The 18330-nt window shown below is 42.0% G+C and overlaps 1 protein-coding gene across 1 annotated transcript in view; it reads right to left on the reverse strand.

The window, feature by feature from the left end:
• Nucleotides 1-17829, reverse strand: part of LOC308084641 (myelin basic protein-like) — a 104338-nt gene extending 86509 nt beyond the window's left edge. Inside the window, exons 1-2 of the mRNA XM_080427408.1 lie at nt 17550-17829; nt 799-857 (exon numbers count right to left, since the gene is read on the reverse strand). Of these exons, the coding sequence (XP_080283534.1) occupies nt 799-843 (45 nt within the window). The 5' untranslated portion in view covers nt 844-857; nt 17550-17829. The remainder of the gene's footprint in view (nt 1-798; nt 858-17549) is intronic.
• Nucleotides 17830-18330: the final 501 nt, after the last annotated feature.

Here is an 18330-nt window from a genome sequence, read left to right on the forward strand (position 1 = left end):
AAGAAAGACACTGAACCCCAACTTCTCCCCAGGCACTGTTTAATAGTTGTTAGTTCTACTAACAGTTAGGATGGGTGAATGGGTAAAAGGACAAATTCCAGATATGTGCAAATGTAAACTAGAACAACAACGTACCACTTTAATCACAGATCATTTTTGACAAAGTATTATATATTAAGGCAGATGCGATCTGCTGCGTATGGGGAAAATAAATATTACCATTCAACCTAATTTGTTTTCCAAGTGCTACAGCTGAGAGAGTAAGCCAACGTAATCTGCAAAACATGTGGGCAGTTCTCAAAAATGAAAAAGCAGTCATTCTAAGCAACACAAAGCCAATTGTTTGGTTGAATACACTCAGAGAAGGCACACAAATGTATATATTTTTTTTTATTTTGTACCATCCATTTCAGACATGGGTGAGACAAGGATAAAGCGTCGACTGTGAGAGCATGGTTGTGTGTCTGAGAGCTTGGTAAAGGTCATAATTCAGCTTGACAGAAAGAGGCTGACAGCTCGTAAACAAAAGGGTCCGAAGTCCTGTTCCACAACGATAAAGGCCAAAGCTGAGAACGATAAGGCTCGAACTCAACTCTGCAACACATGCTCCATTCTCATGCTAAATCACAAAAGCATTAGCCTACACGTACTTCTACAAACACATTTCTATCCACTAAAAGCTCATATATCTTGAATCTCTCTCTCTCAAACACACACGCACACGCACACACACGCACACGCACACACACACACACACACACACACACACACACACACACACACACCGAGGTCTCTTACCTTGCTCTCTGTAAGAGGCTCCTTCTTTCCTAGATGCTGTCCCATGCTGATGACGGAGACTGTAGGGGGGAAAAAAACGGGATTAATTGAAGGATTCTTTATAATAATACACAGCCGTAGACAGAAAACGTATTGAACTTATTTTTTGTAATCAAATAATCATTTTGTGATGTATCACGTAACAATTTGAAATATCTGCTATTTGCAAGTTCACCAAAACTGTTTGTCTTTGCTCTTCAAGGTGGACACTAGAAGATGAAACAGAGGATGTTAATACAGTTTAAAATATATAAATCTAGTTTAACCAATTAATAATAATTAAGGTAAGAAGGTTATTTTTCCCACCTAAAGTGACACCTGGAGGCAGCCGCCACGTTACAAAGCTGCACACTGCTTTATGCTTGCTGTCTTATACGAGTGACACAGGGAAATAACGAACCTTCCGCACTAGGAAGTTGAACAAGCCGAGACCTACATCCATGGCCACGGCGGCAGCGACTGCCATGGGATTTACGGTGTGTCAGATTGCCCGCCTCTCTCCCTCCCTGCTCCGCTCTCGTTGAACATTAATTACTCGGCACGTCAATCACTCCCCGTTTGAAAAGACTTTTATGCAGCAAGCGGCTTACAACAGCTTTCCGTTTACAGCAGTATAGTGAGGTTCATTTGACACTGGAGCGGTGCATGGTTTTCCATGCCTCACATAGAAGATTATATTGCACCTTCATCAAGTAGCTAGAACCAGAGTAACCTTTTGACCTCTGCCTGACACCGTGACCTTCATATCGTTAGCCTCATGGTATAATTGCCTAACTCATATTTTTAAGGTTTTTAGGAGAGACAAAAAAAAGTCACCTACTGTAGATGACTTAGGCAGAAAGTAAAAAAAGGCAGATAAAGTCATGTTTATCTGCCTTTATTTATCTCTGCCTAACTCTACTCTCCTAACACTGCTGATTCATACTGCCTTGTTGCCTATGTCCTCAGCCTATCAGAATGCTTGTTACATTCAAAATCATTTCTGCCTAAGTCAAAAAGTTGACTTAAAATCACTTTCTGCCAAAGTCATTTTGGTTATGCGTTTTTCGTTCAAATCCAGTTCCAGTCAAACAAACCTATGGGAAAGTTAACTACAACAGGAAATGGATAATGCAACCTTCAGGAAATCCGGGACTACAGTTATGCACTGAGCCTATATTTGACTGTTGGAAAATCCCACCCATCACAACAGACTGAATTTTCTTGCCAATTGTTTCAAACCCAAATCATATTATTTTAGAATTTTCATCTACACATCGCTCCTTCTATTCAGCCTGAGTTTGATGTTGCTACTTTGATAACTAGGCGACTGATAGCTCTGATCCGGTGTGTTGGCTGACTGTGCACGTGCCGTGGGTAGAAACACATTGGTGTCCCTGTAAAGGATGTATAAAGGATGTTTAACTTCATCAGCCTCGGATGCAGGAAGTCATTGCCTTTCACTTATCCTGACACTCGCTCACACGCTCGCTCTGTCACCTCGAGACGCTGAAGCATTTGTGTAACAACCAGCGCAGACGATTTTAATACCTGGATGTCGTTCCAACGCGCTGGGGGAAATTTGCATAAGCACAGTTGTGTTTATGCGTGGTCACTAGAGAGGGATTTCAGAGGAGTTTGTTAGACTACAGTAGCTCCTCTCCTCAGCCAGCGTCTGTTCCAAACTTATTGCTGCTTTTCTCTGCTGGCAGAATGAAGCCTGGGCTGAATGCGGAATACATAAAATACAAATATCACTCCCATCCAACTTCTGACCAATCACACTGTCCGAACATGTAGGGGGTGCAGGACTCGGGAGCATCCGAAAAAGGTTCTGAGACCGCCCGTCTGAAGTTCTGAATGAGATCATTTTGTAGTTATTAACCCATTCAATCCGGGAACGCATCTGTATCATTTTAGATTTGAGCTATAACCATTATTGTATACTTTGGCTATTTTTTAAAAATCTTGAACATTTGTGCAAATCTTTGAATATATATATTTGTAAAGCGAACATTTGTAACTCAAATCTTTGCTTCTGGGGGGTCCCTGGATAAAAACATTTTGAGATGGGGGTCCGCTGGCCAAATACATATCTAAAAATGTTTTCTAAATCCTAACAGTATGTTGCTATATGCAGTGGTGCCCCAACTTTTCCATGTCAAAATGATATGTATTTGGCCTCAAAATATGTTGTTCCAGGGACCCCCCAGAAGCACAGATCGGAGGTAAAATGTTTAGCTTTAAAACATATATACATATATTCAAAGATTTGCACAAATTTTCCACGATAAAAAAAATAAAATAAATAGCAGATCTACAAGCTCATAGCGCGGCACTCGGTGCCGCGCTATGAGCTTGTTGATCTGCTATTTTTGAATAGCCAAAATTTTTTTTTACACAGGTGCATACCCGGTCTAAATGGATTAACCTCCAGAAAAAAGTTAGGATGTCGGATGAAAGCATTTAGTGGGAGTATCTGTAGTCGCGGTTGCTGTCTCTGCACGTAAATGGGGTGCGCTGTGCACATCCTCTGGTATTTAAGATGTCGACCCCCGATATCAGGTAAGTGAATGATGTCAGGATCGGAACCCGATACAGATATTGGATTGGATCGGTCCCAACTCTAGAAACCTTTCTCCAGCCGTAGAGTAAGTAGGTCGGAGAGGCTTAGTAGACCCCCATACAAAAAACCACACACACACACACACACACACACACACACACACCTTAACCCATTAAGACCTGAAGCCGATTCTACAAATGTCTTCTAAATCCCAACAGTTTTCTGAAAAAAGTAGGTTCCTATATCAGTGGTGCTCAAACTTTTTCATGTCAAGGACCCCCCAAAATGAAATGTATTTGGCCTCGGACCCCCTCATCTCAAAATATTTTTGTTCCAGGGACCCCCAGAAGCAAAGATTTGAGTTGACAAATGTTCGCTTTAAAAGAATATATATATATAGATTTGCACACATTTTCACGATTTTTCAAAAATAGCAGATCTACAAGCTCATAGCGCGGCACTCGGTGCCGCGCTATGAGCTTGTAGATCTGCTATTTTTGAATAGCCAAAGTGTAAAATAATGCTTTTTTAGCTCAAATCAAAAAGTGACACAGATGCGTTCCAAGTCTTAAAGGTAGGGTAAGTGATATTTTTTGGTTAAAACAAAAAGTATTTTGTTAAAAGGTTAAAATACTATATTCTGATAGTAATCATTGCTATAGAGTGTTTTTTCAGTAAAAGATGTCTCCCTGTCTCTCCAGCTCTTTAATAAACAGAAAATACATTTTTCGGTAGGTGTCAAAATCTCAGCCAATCAGGAGAAAGTACCCATTTTTAAGCTTAATTTGTATAGTGTTCCAGTTCCAATTTTGTCTGCTCATGTCTTAGTGTCATCACTTCCAATTGCACTTGTTTAATCTGTATCCTGATTGAGTTCTCTGTCCTGGTTGGATAAAATTGGAAATGAAACTGAAACTGAAACGAAAATGAATTTTCTGTTTAATAAAGAGGTGGAGAGACAAGGAGACTCCTAATACTGAACAAACACTCTATAGCAATGAGTACTATCAGAATATAGAGCTATTTAACAATTATTTTAACCAACGCAAATCACTTACCCTACCTTTAAAGGGTTAAGAAAATGTTAGGACATTTAACAGAATGCAATGAAAGCACATCCTCCCCGATGCCCACGGTGAAATTAGCACTCAAATGAGCACTGAGCAGGCCAGACAGGGAGAAGGCAGGAGATACTGTTTAGTATCGATGATGAAATTCCTTTCATTGTTGTGTCAACGGGGGAGAGCTGTTTACCGCTCACAGCAATACGAGATAATTCGCTCCCACATCCAGAGGAACAAGTGAGATTAAAATGCACTTAAGCGTGCACAGGGCATTGGGCTTGATGTATGACTACAGACAGGCCGAACTGCATCCAGCTTCTGTGGAATAGCTCCTGCATTCAGGCCCCTGCACAATGAAGAGGTACTATTGTCAGGAAATAATGGCACTGCTGTGGATGGGTACCAAGAACCGGTGCCTATTTGGTACAGCTTTTCTGATTGTTCAGAACCCGAAAAACCAATAAGCTTCTGGACAAACGGGTGCGGTGGGCCACTCTGGTAGACCAACAGCTACCGAGGTGTGTTTGAAGACACATTTTTTAGCAAGTTTCCATTTCTGTTTTCCATCCAAAAAATGACAGGTTCCTCTCATACCTCAATTGGTTGGTGCCTTGCATGGTTTCCTCCGCCATCGGTGTGTGAATGTGAGTGTGAATGGGTGAATGTAATGCACATTGTGAAGCGCTTTGGATAAAATTGCGCTTTGGATAAAATTGCGCTTTGGATAAAATTGCACCATTTACCACACACGCATATCTCTCATGCCAATGCTTTCTGCAAGGAAGGGGAGATTATGCCACCACGGTGGCTGAATGGTGTGAATAATGTGGAGGCTTTATAATGCAAATGCTGTTGTAAACACAGATGGCAGGTGGAAGTGAGAAACTGAGGTTATCTGTTCCGCAAATGTAGAAACTAATAACCATAATAATAATGCGGTGATGCATAACTCTTGTGTGTGTGTGTGTGTGTGTGTGTGTGTGTGTGTGTGTGTGTGTGTGTGTGTGTGTGTGTGTGTGTGTGTGTGTGTGTGTGTGTGTGTGTGTGCGTGTGTGCGTGTGCGTGCGTGCGTGCGTGCATGTGTGTACTGTAAGAGAGTGAGTGAGAGTGAGAGAGAGAGAGAGAGAGAGAGAGAGAGAGAGAGAAAGTAAAACTGTGGAGTGTGGATCAATATTATTCAAGGTCAGTACCAATATTATTCCAAGGTTATACTGGGCCTGCCAGGCCCAGTATAACGTTCTTCAAATAGTCCTGGTGGTAAAACATTCATGATATAAAGCTGGAAAGCCAAGCCATGTCAACTTGTTTTGTATCATAATGTGAAAATCCCTGTTGTTTTTTTTGCTTTATGCAACAATAAACTGGAGTCATGCTCAGTTTGATCTCTAAGCAGAATAAATGTACCTGTCTTGGTCGGTGTCTTTGGCATAGAGACATATTGAACAACCATACACTTTACTCTATATAAAGTATCCCACTTTGAGAACCACTGTGTTAGGAACACAGCCTGTGACATAACTTACACATGTGTTAAGTATTAAGTGGCGAGTGTGGGCTTCAAGTCTATGAAGAACCAACCACCTAGAGCCAACTTGACTTTTTAATCCTTTGCAGGCGAATCATTTATTAAGTGGCTGAGTCAATACAATCACAGAATATATAAACACCTGACTACGAAAACAGGCTCAAAAGCCCTGCTAATCAAATGAAACTAAAGACAGAATTGTAGAGTGAGAAAAAGTACTCAACTTTGTACTTAAGTAAAAGTATCAATACTGCAGTGTAGAAATACTCAGTAAAAGTAAGGTATTAAAAATGTACTTGAGTAAAAGTACAAAAGTATTGGCATCAAAGTATACTTAAAGTACCAAAAGTAAAAGTACTCATAATATGCAGAATGTTCTATTTCACATGTTCAAAATGTATGAAAATCTTTTGAAAATAGCAGATCTACAAGCTCACATTGTGAAATAGCACACTGAAAACGAATATTGAGGCTCTGTGGATGAAAAAATTTTCTTTTACTTACAAAAGTAAGAGGACTTCCTCACACACAGTCAGTTTAAAAGCAGGTGTGTAGGCGACAAACAGTAAGTGAGATCAATCTTAGAAAGATATACCCGCACACTGCCTGTTGCACGTTCAAGAGACGTTTTTAATGTAACAACGTTTCGGTCGTGAATGACCTTCCTCAGGTCACTCCACTGAGAGACAGAGGAAGAAAGGAAATAGTACAAGAGAACCTTAAAAAAGACCCCTGGCCTTATATGCCTTAATACATTATTTATAATTGCCCTATGTAACTCATTTTTTAAAATTAAAAACACCTTCAATATTGTATTTATTTTAGAAATAGTTCATCTTTCACTCAATAGGCACCGCTCCCGTCGCAAGTTGATGATGTCATTTGTCCATGTGTGGTCCAGCCCAGAGCCATATAGAGAGAGAGTTACGACACGCTTTGATCTCGCCGCAAAGCGGGCCGCTATGGGCTATTGTTCCAAACTTTGGAACTTCCTCGTTGAGATAGAACGAGCATTTCCGCATTCCATTCTCACAATGGGAGTCAACGCTGGTGTCGCACTCTCATATTACATCACGCTGGCACAGCCCTATGGAATGTATGGAATGAATGTGCTAATAAAAAACTACTTAATACTTCGTAAGGTTTTTTACAATATTTTAAATACTTTTTATTAGCATGTGCATTCCATAGGGCTGGACCACACATGGACAGATGACATCATCAACTTGCGACAGGAGTTGTCCCTATTGAGTGAAAGATTAACTATTTCTAAAATAAATACAATATTTAAGGTAGTTTGAATTTTTTTATTTCAGTTATAGAGGGCAATTATAATGTATTAAAGGGATAGTTCACCCAAGCAAGGCCTGAGATTGTGCGAGGGCCCGGAGACGGTTTCGCTCTCATATGTTGTTGTTACACAACCACACACAGACAAGATCCTGCAGGGACTTGCAAGACATGAGTGTTGCATAACAGAGAAGCAAGTGAATGAAGCATAGAAAGAGAGAGAAAAAGAGAGAGAGAGAAAAAGAGAGACAGGCAGACAGACAGACAGACAGACAGACCACTATGCAGACACGGGGGTGGCTTAATGTTCTGACAAACATATGTGAAATATAGCCTATAGACAAAGGCATGGAGAGAGGAGAGCGGGGGGGGGGGGGGGGGGTGATAGTGGGTGCAGCAGCAGGACTGACAGGGCTGCAATTAAAACTGAGCAGCAGCACTAGTTTTAAACTCCAGAAGTTAAAAATGCTGGCTTGCAGTTTCAGGAAAACACATGGGGGCCTGTCATTTAGGAGGAGGTACTGTATAGGAAGGGAAGGTGTTGGAACAAGGAGAGAGAGGAAAAAGCAGGGAGTGCCAATACCACTTTTTTAATCTTTCACTCACACGAAAACAACACAGAAATGTCATGGTTGTGTGAGCAATCGGACTCTGTGAGTGAACACGTCCCTTTGTATAGGTAAAACAATTGAACCCTATACTTTATTGTACGTCAAATAAGAGAAAATAGGCAATCTCTTGAGTCTATTGTAAGGACAGATAATAGCCTGTCACTAATTCTATGTAGCCCACACACTGTATTATGAAGGTTGAATCAGTGATTAGGAGCAATTATTTTAAGTACATCCATTCTGACTGCAGCAGCCATTACAGCACCTGAGGTTATAATAGGCTTCTTAATGATGAACTAAAGCCTTTAAATAGATTGGGCAGGGACTTGCCTAAGGATCCGGACCAATTATTTCGTAAGGCTATATGCTACTATTTTTTCCACTTATCACTCTTTCCCAGTTTCCAACCACATGGCTACCGCGTAGCCTGACTATTGTTTGAGTTGTGGTTTATTTCGTTCACACTAAAAGTTATTACACGCAGCACCAAGTCCCTTGAGCAATGGCGTGCTCATTAAAACGAGTGGGATGGGATCACTTTTCACATACTGCAGCAGAGTAAAAAAATAAGCAATAGCTGAGATTTTCTGTAGGACAGAATGCACCCGGATCATGGGGAATTATATAGCTATAATGAAAAGCTTCCTTTCGGTTTTGTCTGCCGGAATGGTTGACGTTAACGGTTCCGTCAATAGATAAAATAGAATCTTCCATTTTTAGCAGCGAGAATGCTCGGATAACCAGGGAAGTTGAAATTGATATGACCTTGCTGCAATGCACAGTTTAATGCACGTCTGTTGGGGGAAAGAAAAGCATATTGGCGAATGCTGACAAAAGGAAGTATGGATTACCATACCACCTTATAGCGAAAGTCCTGTTGACGAATTATAGTGAGACGGCATAATGTGTGTAGAAGCCAGGGCTTTACTTCATTTTTATGATTTTCAACAGAGGGTTGCAGTCAGATTTGGAAGATACGACTTGAGTAAGCAAGGATAAAAAAAACAATACAACACGAGCATATCTTATGTTTAACCTTCAAGATCTCTCTCCCCGTCCCGATACATTGTTTCTATATATTGTCTATGTAACACTTTTACTTGTTTGTGCAGCGAGCACAAGTAGTGGGAGTTCTTCGACAGGATGTGGAAAGCCAAGAATGTGATGTGTGGCAGTTTTTTTTTTTTTCTCCTCTTACCCCAAACCCCCATAGCAAATCATGTTGAGCTCAGCTCAGACACAGCAGAGAGCTCTAGTGTCCTGGGTCCAGATTCTAAGGCACAGATGTCTCTGCTCAGCACAGGGATCTTTTAATGAAGGCTTTTATATGCAAACAAGACCTATAGTAAGTCTGATCTCTATATTCCTGTGCGCGAGTCCAATTCCTTGCTCTAAAAGACCTGAGGCAGATTCTACAAATGCCTTCTAAAATCAGTAGTTCTCACACTTTCGAAAATAGCAGATATACAAGCTCGCAGCGCAGCACGAAGTGACGCGCTGTGAGCTTGTATATCTGCTATTTTTTGAATAGCCAGCTTTCCCGGGTTTTAATGGGTTAAGGCATACAGTCATACACATGGCAAAATTCTCAGTGTTCATTTATACAGTATAATTAGTTAGTTAGTTAGTTAGGGGTTAAGTGTCTTGCTCAGGGACACCTCGACACATTGCCCGGGGGCCGGGAGTCAAACCCGGGACCTTCCTGCTTCCCAGACGGGGCTCTCCACCCCATTCAGCTATGCGAGAGTGTACTTGTAACCAAATAGAGCCTTTTACGGGTACATTTGGTTCCATTTTGTACACTCCAAAAGGTCCTGACACACCGGTTTTGTTCATTTTGTGTGATTAATTCCCATTAATTTAACCCATTGAGACCTGGAACGCATCTGTGTCATATTTTAATTTTAAACATTTTACACTTTGGCTATTCAAAAATAGCAGATCTACAAGCTCATAGCGCGGCACCGAGTGCCGCGCTACGAGCTTGTAGATCTGCTATTTTTGAAAAATCGCGAAAATGTGTGTAAATCTTTGAATATATATATTCTTTTAAAGCGAACATTTCTAACTCAAATATTTACTGCTTTGAGATGGGGGTCGGCGGCCAAATACATATCATTTTAGGGGTCCTTGACATGGAAAAGTTTGAGCACCACTGATACAGGAACACACGTTTTTCAGAATACTGTTGGGATTTAGAAGACATGGTACATCCATAACGAATGCGAATATAATAATACGTCAATAAAGCGACGTGAATTGTTTTTGAAACTAGGGCAATTTTTCCACCGGGAAATAAAAGCACCAACCTGTATGAATGAGGCATCATCACCAAATTAATAGTTTGATGTAAAAAATAGTTTTCGGATTGATTATTCGTCACACTCCCACACTGTGTACGGGCTTTAACCCAGAGGACTTTACTGTGCAAGAATATCAAATTCAGACTAGGGACATTTCACCCCGCCATGCAGGGTGGAACGGGGGGTCAGGGAGTACAAACGACTCCATTATAGGGGGTGAGCGACACTGCTCTCTCCAAGGTACTGAATGAAGTCAAGGAGATCTCCTGGTCTCGCTCTCTATCTCCTCTAACAGCCCAGTGCTCTCTGCGGACACTCACATAATCACACGGCTCTCCACTAGTGCAGCAGGCAAGCTCTCTATCACGCATTCAGACCTCAAGAGCAAACGTGTCCGCTTACCAACACACACAGACAGACAGACGGACAGACAGACACACACACAGACACACAGACACACAGACACACACACACACACACACACAGACACACAGACACACAGACACACACACACACACACACACACACACACACACACACACACACACACACACATACACACACACACACACACACACACACACACATACACACACGCGCGAGCGCACGCACGCATTCCCTGTGAGTGACAAACGTGTGACTCTCGGGAACATGTGTGTTGCTGCCTGGCATTGCCTGGTGCCTTTGTTATGCTGAAAGTATGCACACTTGTGGAGAACACAAGGCAGCCACTTCATTTAACGGCACAGCTGCCCACGATGGCTGCTCTGCACTGATGAGGTATTGCATAATGAATCCAGAAAATTCCTGTGTGTGTGCGTGCGTGTGTGCGTGCGTGCGTGTGCATCGGAGCGGGGGGTGGGGGTGGGGGGTGGGGGGGTGTAGGGGCTTGTGTGGTTAAGTGAAATAGCGGCAATGATGCTCCACACGGCCTATCTGCCAGTGGATCTCCTCCCTTTGTGAAACGGGCTTGGAGATGCATGGGTAAACAATAACATCTGTCTCTGGAGAAAGCATCTGGTCGCGCAACGATAAAAACCTAACAATCTATGAATCCCCCAAGGGGGGAATTCAGGGTGTTACAGACACAAAGAGTAAAAAGAAAAGAGTTTTTAAAAAGTGCACAAGAATTAACAACATAGCAATAAATCATACACTCCCTGTATGTACTATTCTTGTTCGTAGACACAGACATACTGTAATATACTCCATGTATACTTGCTCAGAAACACACACACACACACACACGCACGCACGCACACAATCATAAAACAAAAATAAACAATAACAACAGAAAAGCCAAAGCCATGCTCTGCATGTTGGTTTTCAATTCTTCTGTTCTGGCGCCTCTTTCTGGCTTTTGCTCCTGTGTCTGATGGCCAAGGGACATTATATTATAGTAGCAGCATGAGCTTTTATGTCACATCTGGAAATCATGTACTGTATGTGCTCAGTGACCTGCTGGACTAAAGTTATTATGGTATGAAGAATAACTGTGAGAAAATATCTTGTGGGTTTATTTTTCCCTGACCCCTTGGCTTCCATCATTATTTAACATACACTAAAACAATGTTTCCTAACCTGGGATCCAGGCTCCTCCTGGGGGGGGGGGGGCTCCAAAGATCACAGTGATCTCTAACATGTAACATAATTGAAGTCCAGTAATAACACACGTACATTTAACCACATGAAACTTAGCATCAATATTCTGGCCATTTTGTAATAATAGGTTCACATTCTGTGAAAATAGGCAATGATTTGGAGAAAATTGCAGATCTATAAGATCATCGGTTCTGAACTCAAAGCTCAGAAAAATCCGCACTTGGCTCTCCGATAACAAACTGTCATTATACCTTGGTAAAACAGGATCAATAAACTTCAAGGTCAGAGTATAGTCATCTCAGGTAAAGAATTGGTTACCTACTTGGGCTGTAATTCTTGACAACAAACTGACAAGCACAAATGGCATCATAAGTAAGTCAAGAAAGTAACTGATTTGAGTACTACTCGGCCTTATAGGAGTAGTTCACCCAAAAAATTACGTATTTTCCATCAATTACACACCCCATGAAGCCTTGCATTCAAGGAGATGTTTTTGTCGCATTCCTGAGCCAATAATTTGATGACCGGCGGAAAGATGTCTCCGGTAGGAGACTCAAAGAGTCTCCATAGAGTCTCCGCCGGTCATCAAATTATTGGCTCAAGAATGCGACAAAAACAAATAAAATCTCCATGAATTCAAGGCTTCACGCCACAGGGTGTTGTAATTGATAGAAAATAAGTCATTTTGTGGGTGAACTACTCCTTTAAGCCCATGACCCACCTAATTCCAACAAACGTTGCTAGTTTGGGATGGCTCAGAGTACATGACAGGGTTAAGCAAATATCATTGGGATGATATGGGGTTATTAAGGCACTAAAAAGGGACAGTGCCCTCATACCTATCTAACTACTTCTCCAAAGTGAGTGACACCCACAGCCACAACACCAGAGGAAGCAACCGCGATCTGGTATCCTATACCATTTATAGAGGTATAAATAATATGTCTAGAGAGCGGTCACGATTTTTCAAAAAATAGCAGATCTACAAGCTTGTATGAGCTTGTAGATCTGCTATTTTTCAATAGCCAAAGAAATCTAAAATGACACAGATACGTTCCCGGTCTTAAAGGGTTGAAGAAGAAGCAACGCTTTGGTCACTGATGACCTTCTTCGGGCATCAATGTGATGCCTGAAGATGAAGGTCATCAGTGACCGAAACGTTGTACCGTTGTACAGTTCGGCAGTGTGCGGGTGTATTCTTTTTATTATTGATGACTACTCTGCCACCAAAATGTGGAATGCTCTGACATCAGAGGACCACAGGGTGTTTTTCATTTGTACATAGTCGCTTGGAATTTGTGATGACGTGTATTAATGTGTTAATATTCTATGCTATGTTGATACATTGAATACATAGGACCACAATGGAAACAATGGACTTTTTTGTTATCCTTTTAGCCTTCATGTACCTCCATGTTGCTTACATTTCTGTCTAATAAAGTATTCAATCAATCAATCAATCAATCAATCAATCAATCAAAAACAATGCGCTGCATTGTTTTTGAAGCCTAGGGTTTAAGATCTTAAACATGTCTGAATTGTGTGTTTATGTGTCTTAAGACTGGGAACACGTCATCTGTGTCATTTTAGGTTACTTTGGCTTTTAAAAAATGGCAGATATACAAGCTCATAGCGAGGCACCAAGTGAGCTATGAGCTTGTAGATCTGCTTTTTTTTATCGTGAATAATTTGTGCAAATCTTTGAATATACATTTTTTATACATTTTGTAGAATCGGCGTCAGGTCTAAATGTGTTATCTGTTGTTAGATGTAAAAATGTAAAAAGGGGGCTCCGACGTTAAAAGGTTGGGAACCTCTGCACTAAACCATCCACAGTAGCAATGTATGCAGAAGCAGACCCTAATCATCATCATCATCATTATAATCATCGTCATCATCATCATCATCGTTACAGTACAGTATATCCATTCCAGTGTTTGGCTTGCTCAGCCGTGCTGACAGCTGGGCCAGGGCAGTAGCCAGCCAGCTGAGTCTGTCAGATCATGGTGATGAACACACTGTGACATTTTGGCTGAGCTACAGCTGCACTGACGAGAGCGAAGATGTTTGCCTCTGGGTTCTGCCAGCTCACTGGAAAAACATCGGAACCCTGTGAGTTCTCTCAGGCACTCCCGATGACTCTTGGAGAACGCAGTAGTAGTGTGCCAATCTCACGTTCGAATACTTGTCTAGATATTATCTATGTTTTTAATATGACCGGATAAGAAAGACTGGAAGGGCGTGATGCAAAGAAAGAAGGGATGGGGTGACACACAGTTGCTTGAGCCAGATTTTATCCCACAGCACACATTGGCTGGTTGAGACACCCCCCACACACACACACACACACACACACACACACACACACACACACACACACACAGACATCCTGAGTTACAAACAATGTACCACTAGCAGCAATTTCTCCTCCACTGCATAATCCTGACTGCAAATTTAAGTCTGAGAATATAAAAATGGAGCCAGCTACACTCTCCGAGTTCAAATGACATTGTGCATTTTGCAGTGCACTAGTACTGCTGTCTTCTCTCTCTGCTGCTATACCCGCCTCTCTGTCTCTGGATGTTGTACACAAAAACATTCACACAAACAGATGGCCATGTTTGGCAGGCAATTTGGAGTAAGCAGGACAATAGTTCTGCATGACCAGTCAGTGTTCCTCCATGAGATCTCCCTCACAAAAGAACACTTATGACTCTAGGGGGAACTATTACAACTCAACTGACAGAAGTAGAACTCATCATGGGGCCTGCTTTTGGGGGATTTTCTTGTGTGATTTCAATATCTATTAAATCAAATATATTGTTTTCCTTTGTTATGTATGGACTTCTCCCATCAATCCCTGGGGGGTGTGTCCCCCTGATGTTACCAGATAGCCTAATGTTGCTGTGGGAAAATGTCAAACATCTCTCTTGCTCGAGTCAGACACAGTCGACGACACCACCCGTGGTTTGCCCGTTCCGATCTAGTAACTTGCCCGATTGTTGTTGAAACATGTCATATCTCTGCCATCTGCTGTGTGTCTTCCACAAAGGCTCTGACATGCTTGTGTTGTGACATCACAGCAGATGACTAGCCTATGTTGTCACTACGGGGAATGGGTGATGCCCAGGCCCCAGGCTGGCTTGTGTGGCAAGCAACGCCGCCACGCCTTAGGACAACCACCACCACGGTGTTGCAGAAAGAAGCTGTTTGCAGGTAACATGACTCAACCTGTCAGATGACGACAGGCGTGTGAGCAAGAGAGGAAGTAAGAAGAGGGGAGAGAGGAAGTTTGCAAGTCTGCGAGAACGGAAGTTGACTAGTCTCAGTGAATCACCTGCGTACACGCATACTGTACTGTGTGTCTATGTATGTGTGTGTGTGCGTATGCCAAAGTACAGTCTGTACAGTATGCACACCTTCTCACTGAGTAGTATTCACTTACTGATGAGGATCCTTGTCAGTTCAATGCATTTTTGTCAGACAGACTTCTGAGGGAACTGACTTATTTTCACATACAGGTGAAAGACACCAGAAAATGTGTACTAGGATGTACAGTAGGCCTAAAAACAATTAAAATACACTGCAATCTCACTCACAGGCTGAGGCAAGTGAGAAGGAATGTTGTTTCTCTGCAAGGTGAATGAGAGAATGCTATGGAAGCCATGTGATGGCTAAGCAAACATCTTGGATTCTTTTCTTTTTTTTTTCCTGACCGAGTCGGGGTCATTCCTGTGCGATATTATGGAGGAATGCTGTCCACTAACCCCCAGGCGCAAAGCTACCGCCTTATTCTCAAGCTTATTCTTGTATTAACCTACTACAAACTAATCAAAAACAAGATTGCATCGGACTGATTTGCAATAAAACAATAAAGAGAGAAGAGTTTAGTCGGTGTAACAAATTCATCATAATTCTAAACACAAATCTCATTATAATGTGCCATTAAACGATATAACTCACTAACATTGTTAGCCATCCTGAAGGGATTCACAGCTGCCTGTAAACCTTTTGATTTAGTGAATGACTCTAAATCAGATAGCGTATAGTAAACACTAAATGGTAAACACTCACTCATGTGCATTTTATTTATAGATTGCGGGCGGCCGCGGCAGTGGAAGTAACAGGATTGCTTTGGGCTCCAACCTTTCCTTTTATAGACAACAACCATCCCAGAAAGGCCTTACAAAAATGAAAACACTGCTCTCAAGCCTTTTGAATAACACACAGGCTAATGTATAGTCTGCTTCTATTAGGCCTTCAGCATTTATTTCTACATGATATGTCCCATTGACAGGTGGAGCCAGCTGCTGACCAATCCATAATTAGAAAACATACCGTAATAATCATAAAACCACAACGCCTCCAGCCTTTTTACAGCTGTACAGTACATGAACAGGGGTCATCAATATGTCCGTACACGGACACAGTGGCAAGACTCTTGATTTAGTTTTTACATACTGTAACATCATGATGTTTTGATCATAAGGCCCAATTACTGAATGTCAGTCTCCAGGTTTTCTTCAAAATATGTATGACTCTGATTTACTATGATACTATATATGACACTATGACACATTAGGAGTCTGTGGTTCTCAAACTTCTTTTTATTTTCAAGGACACTCCATAGGGTCCATTTGGTTCCATTTGTACACTCTCAGAGTTACAGACCAGTAATGGTCATTTAGGGCTGGCTCTTTATGTGTTTCTGGTAATATTACTATCCACTCATTTGCATGTCCGTGGCAAAAAAAAAATTTTGACAAAAATGTCCACAAGCCAGCCAGCATGACGATGAACCCTGTGTACATGAGTTCTACCTCTCTTCTTTCCCCCATTCCCATCCCTCTCTCTGGAAAGACACTCACTAGGTCAGTAGTTCTCAAACTTTTTCGTGCCAAGGACCCCCAAATTGAGGTATATTTGGCCACGGACCCCAATCTGAAAATGTGTCCAGCGGAGAAGATTTGTGTTTTGTGTTTTTTTTTTAATCACAACACTTTCAAGATTTATCAAAAATGTTTAAAAAATAGCAGATAGCGCTGTGAGCTTGTATAACTGCTGTTTTTGAATAGCCAAGGTATGAATGGATAAAGTGGTCTTACAATGACTTTGCTGGGGACCCCCTGGTACCCCCCCCCCCTGGGGATCCCCAGACCCCACTTTGAGAACCAATGCACTAGGTCGCTGGCCTAGGCTTCAAGCATAAACAAGCAGACCAGCAGCAGTGACAGCAGCAGCAGCAGCACAGCTGGGAGGGCAACGTGTAGTGAGTGTGACACAGTGACACTTGCAAAACCACACGACAACGACAACACACTGTCACACACTGTCAGCGACGATGCGGCCAAGACCCGAGAGACAGATCAGGGCCACCTGACTCTGAACTGAACTGAACTGAACTGGTCCAGGTGGACCTAAGAACCAGCCGAGCACCAAAACCACATTCCAAGCATATTTTTGTTGCTGTCGAAACCACGAAAAACACAACACAGGGGGGGGGAAAAGGAAAAGAACAGGAAAAATAAAGAAATCACTCACATCATACTAGTAGTAAACAACAACTCGACGTGGATCTACGACGCGTCTAGACGCGATACTAGTGTTCCGAGCGCGAGCGATTAAGGGTTATAATAATAATAATACATAAATAATAATAATAATAAAACGGTTATACCCATTTCCTTGCATTTCTAATCGCCAATTTGCCGTTGCGTCAACCAATATTATACAGTGTACAGTACAGTATAGGCTACATTATTACATACATACCCTTTTCCGCTTAGACTGGACCAAATGCATTCACAGCGGGGAGTCTTTGATTGGACGCAGTGTCAGGTCTGATGGTCTGATGGTCAACAAACGTACACGATACTTCTTTAATGTCCACGATGTTCTACAAGCTGTCTGTCTGTCTGTCTGTCTGTCTGTCAGTCAGTCTGCCTGTCTGTCTGTCTTCGACTATTAAAACCAAAGCTTCTCCTCGTTGCTTCCTGATTTACGTACAGTCAGTCAGTCAGTCAGTCAGTGAGTGATGGTGTGTTTCTGAAGGGTGGGGCGGAATGTTGTTACTCAGTCAGTCCGCGAAGAAATGTGGGCAAAAGAGCACAGCAGCACGCCCGTGCACGTTCTGAACGCTAAGCAACGCTTCTTTCCTTGTTTTGGCTTGTGTGAGCAGGAGCAGCACGTTGTTTTACACCGGTATTACGATTTTGGAATGTTTTTTGTTTGTTTTTTACATCCCTTTTAGTTGTTTTCACATGTGCTTATACGTACTGTACGTCATTAATTATATCGTGTTTGAAGCACCGCGTGCTGCTTAAGGTGTGTCCAGTTCACCACAGTGTTGTACAGTCTGTCAGACTGAGTGTGGGAATGATTATGACACGGAGCTGCGCATGTACCTTTATTTCTTGCAGTGTGCTGACAAATACTGTATTATGTCATGTGACTAGTACCCCCCTCCCTCCCCCCCCCCTCTCTCTCTCTCTCTCTCTCTCTCTCTCTCTCTCTCTCTCAATTCAATTCAATTCAATTCAATTCAATTCAATTC

This window comes from Gymnoscopelus braueri (genome assembly GCF_963280865.1).
Source record: "Gymnoscopelus braueri genome assembly, chromosome: 4".
Classification (NCBI taxonomy): Eukaryota; Metazoa; Chordata; class Actinopteri; order Myctophiformes; family Myctophidae; genus Gymnoscopelus; species Gymnoscopelus braueri.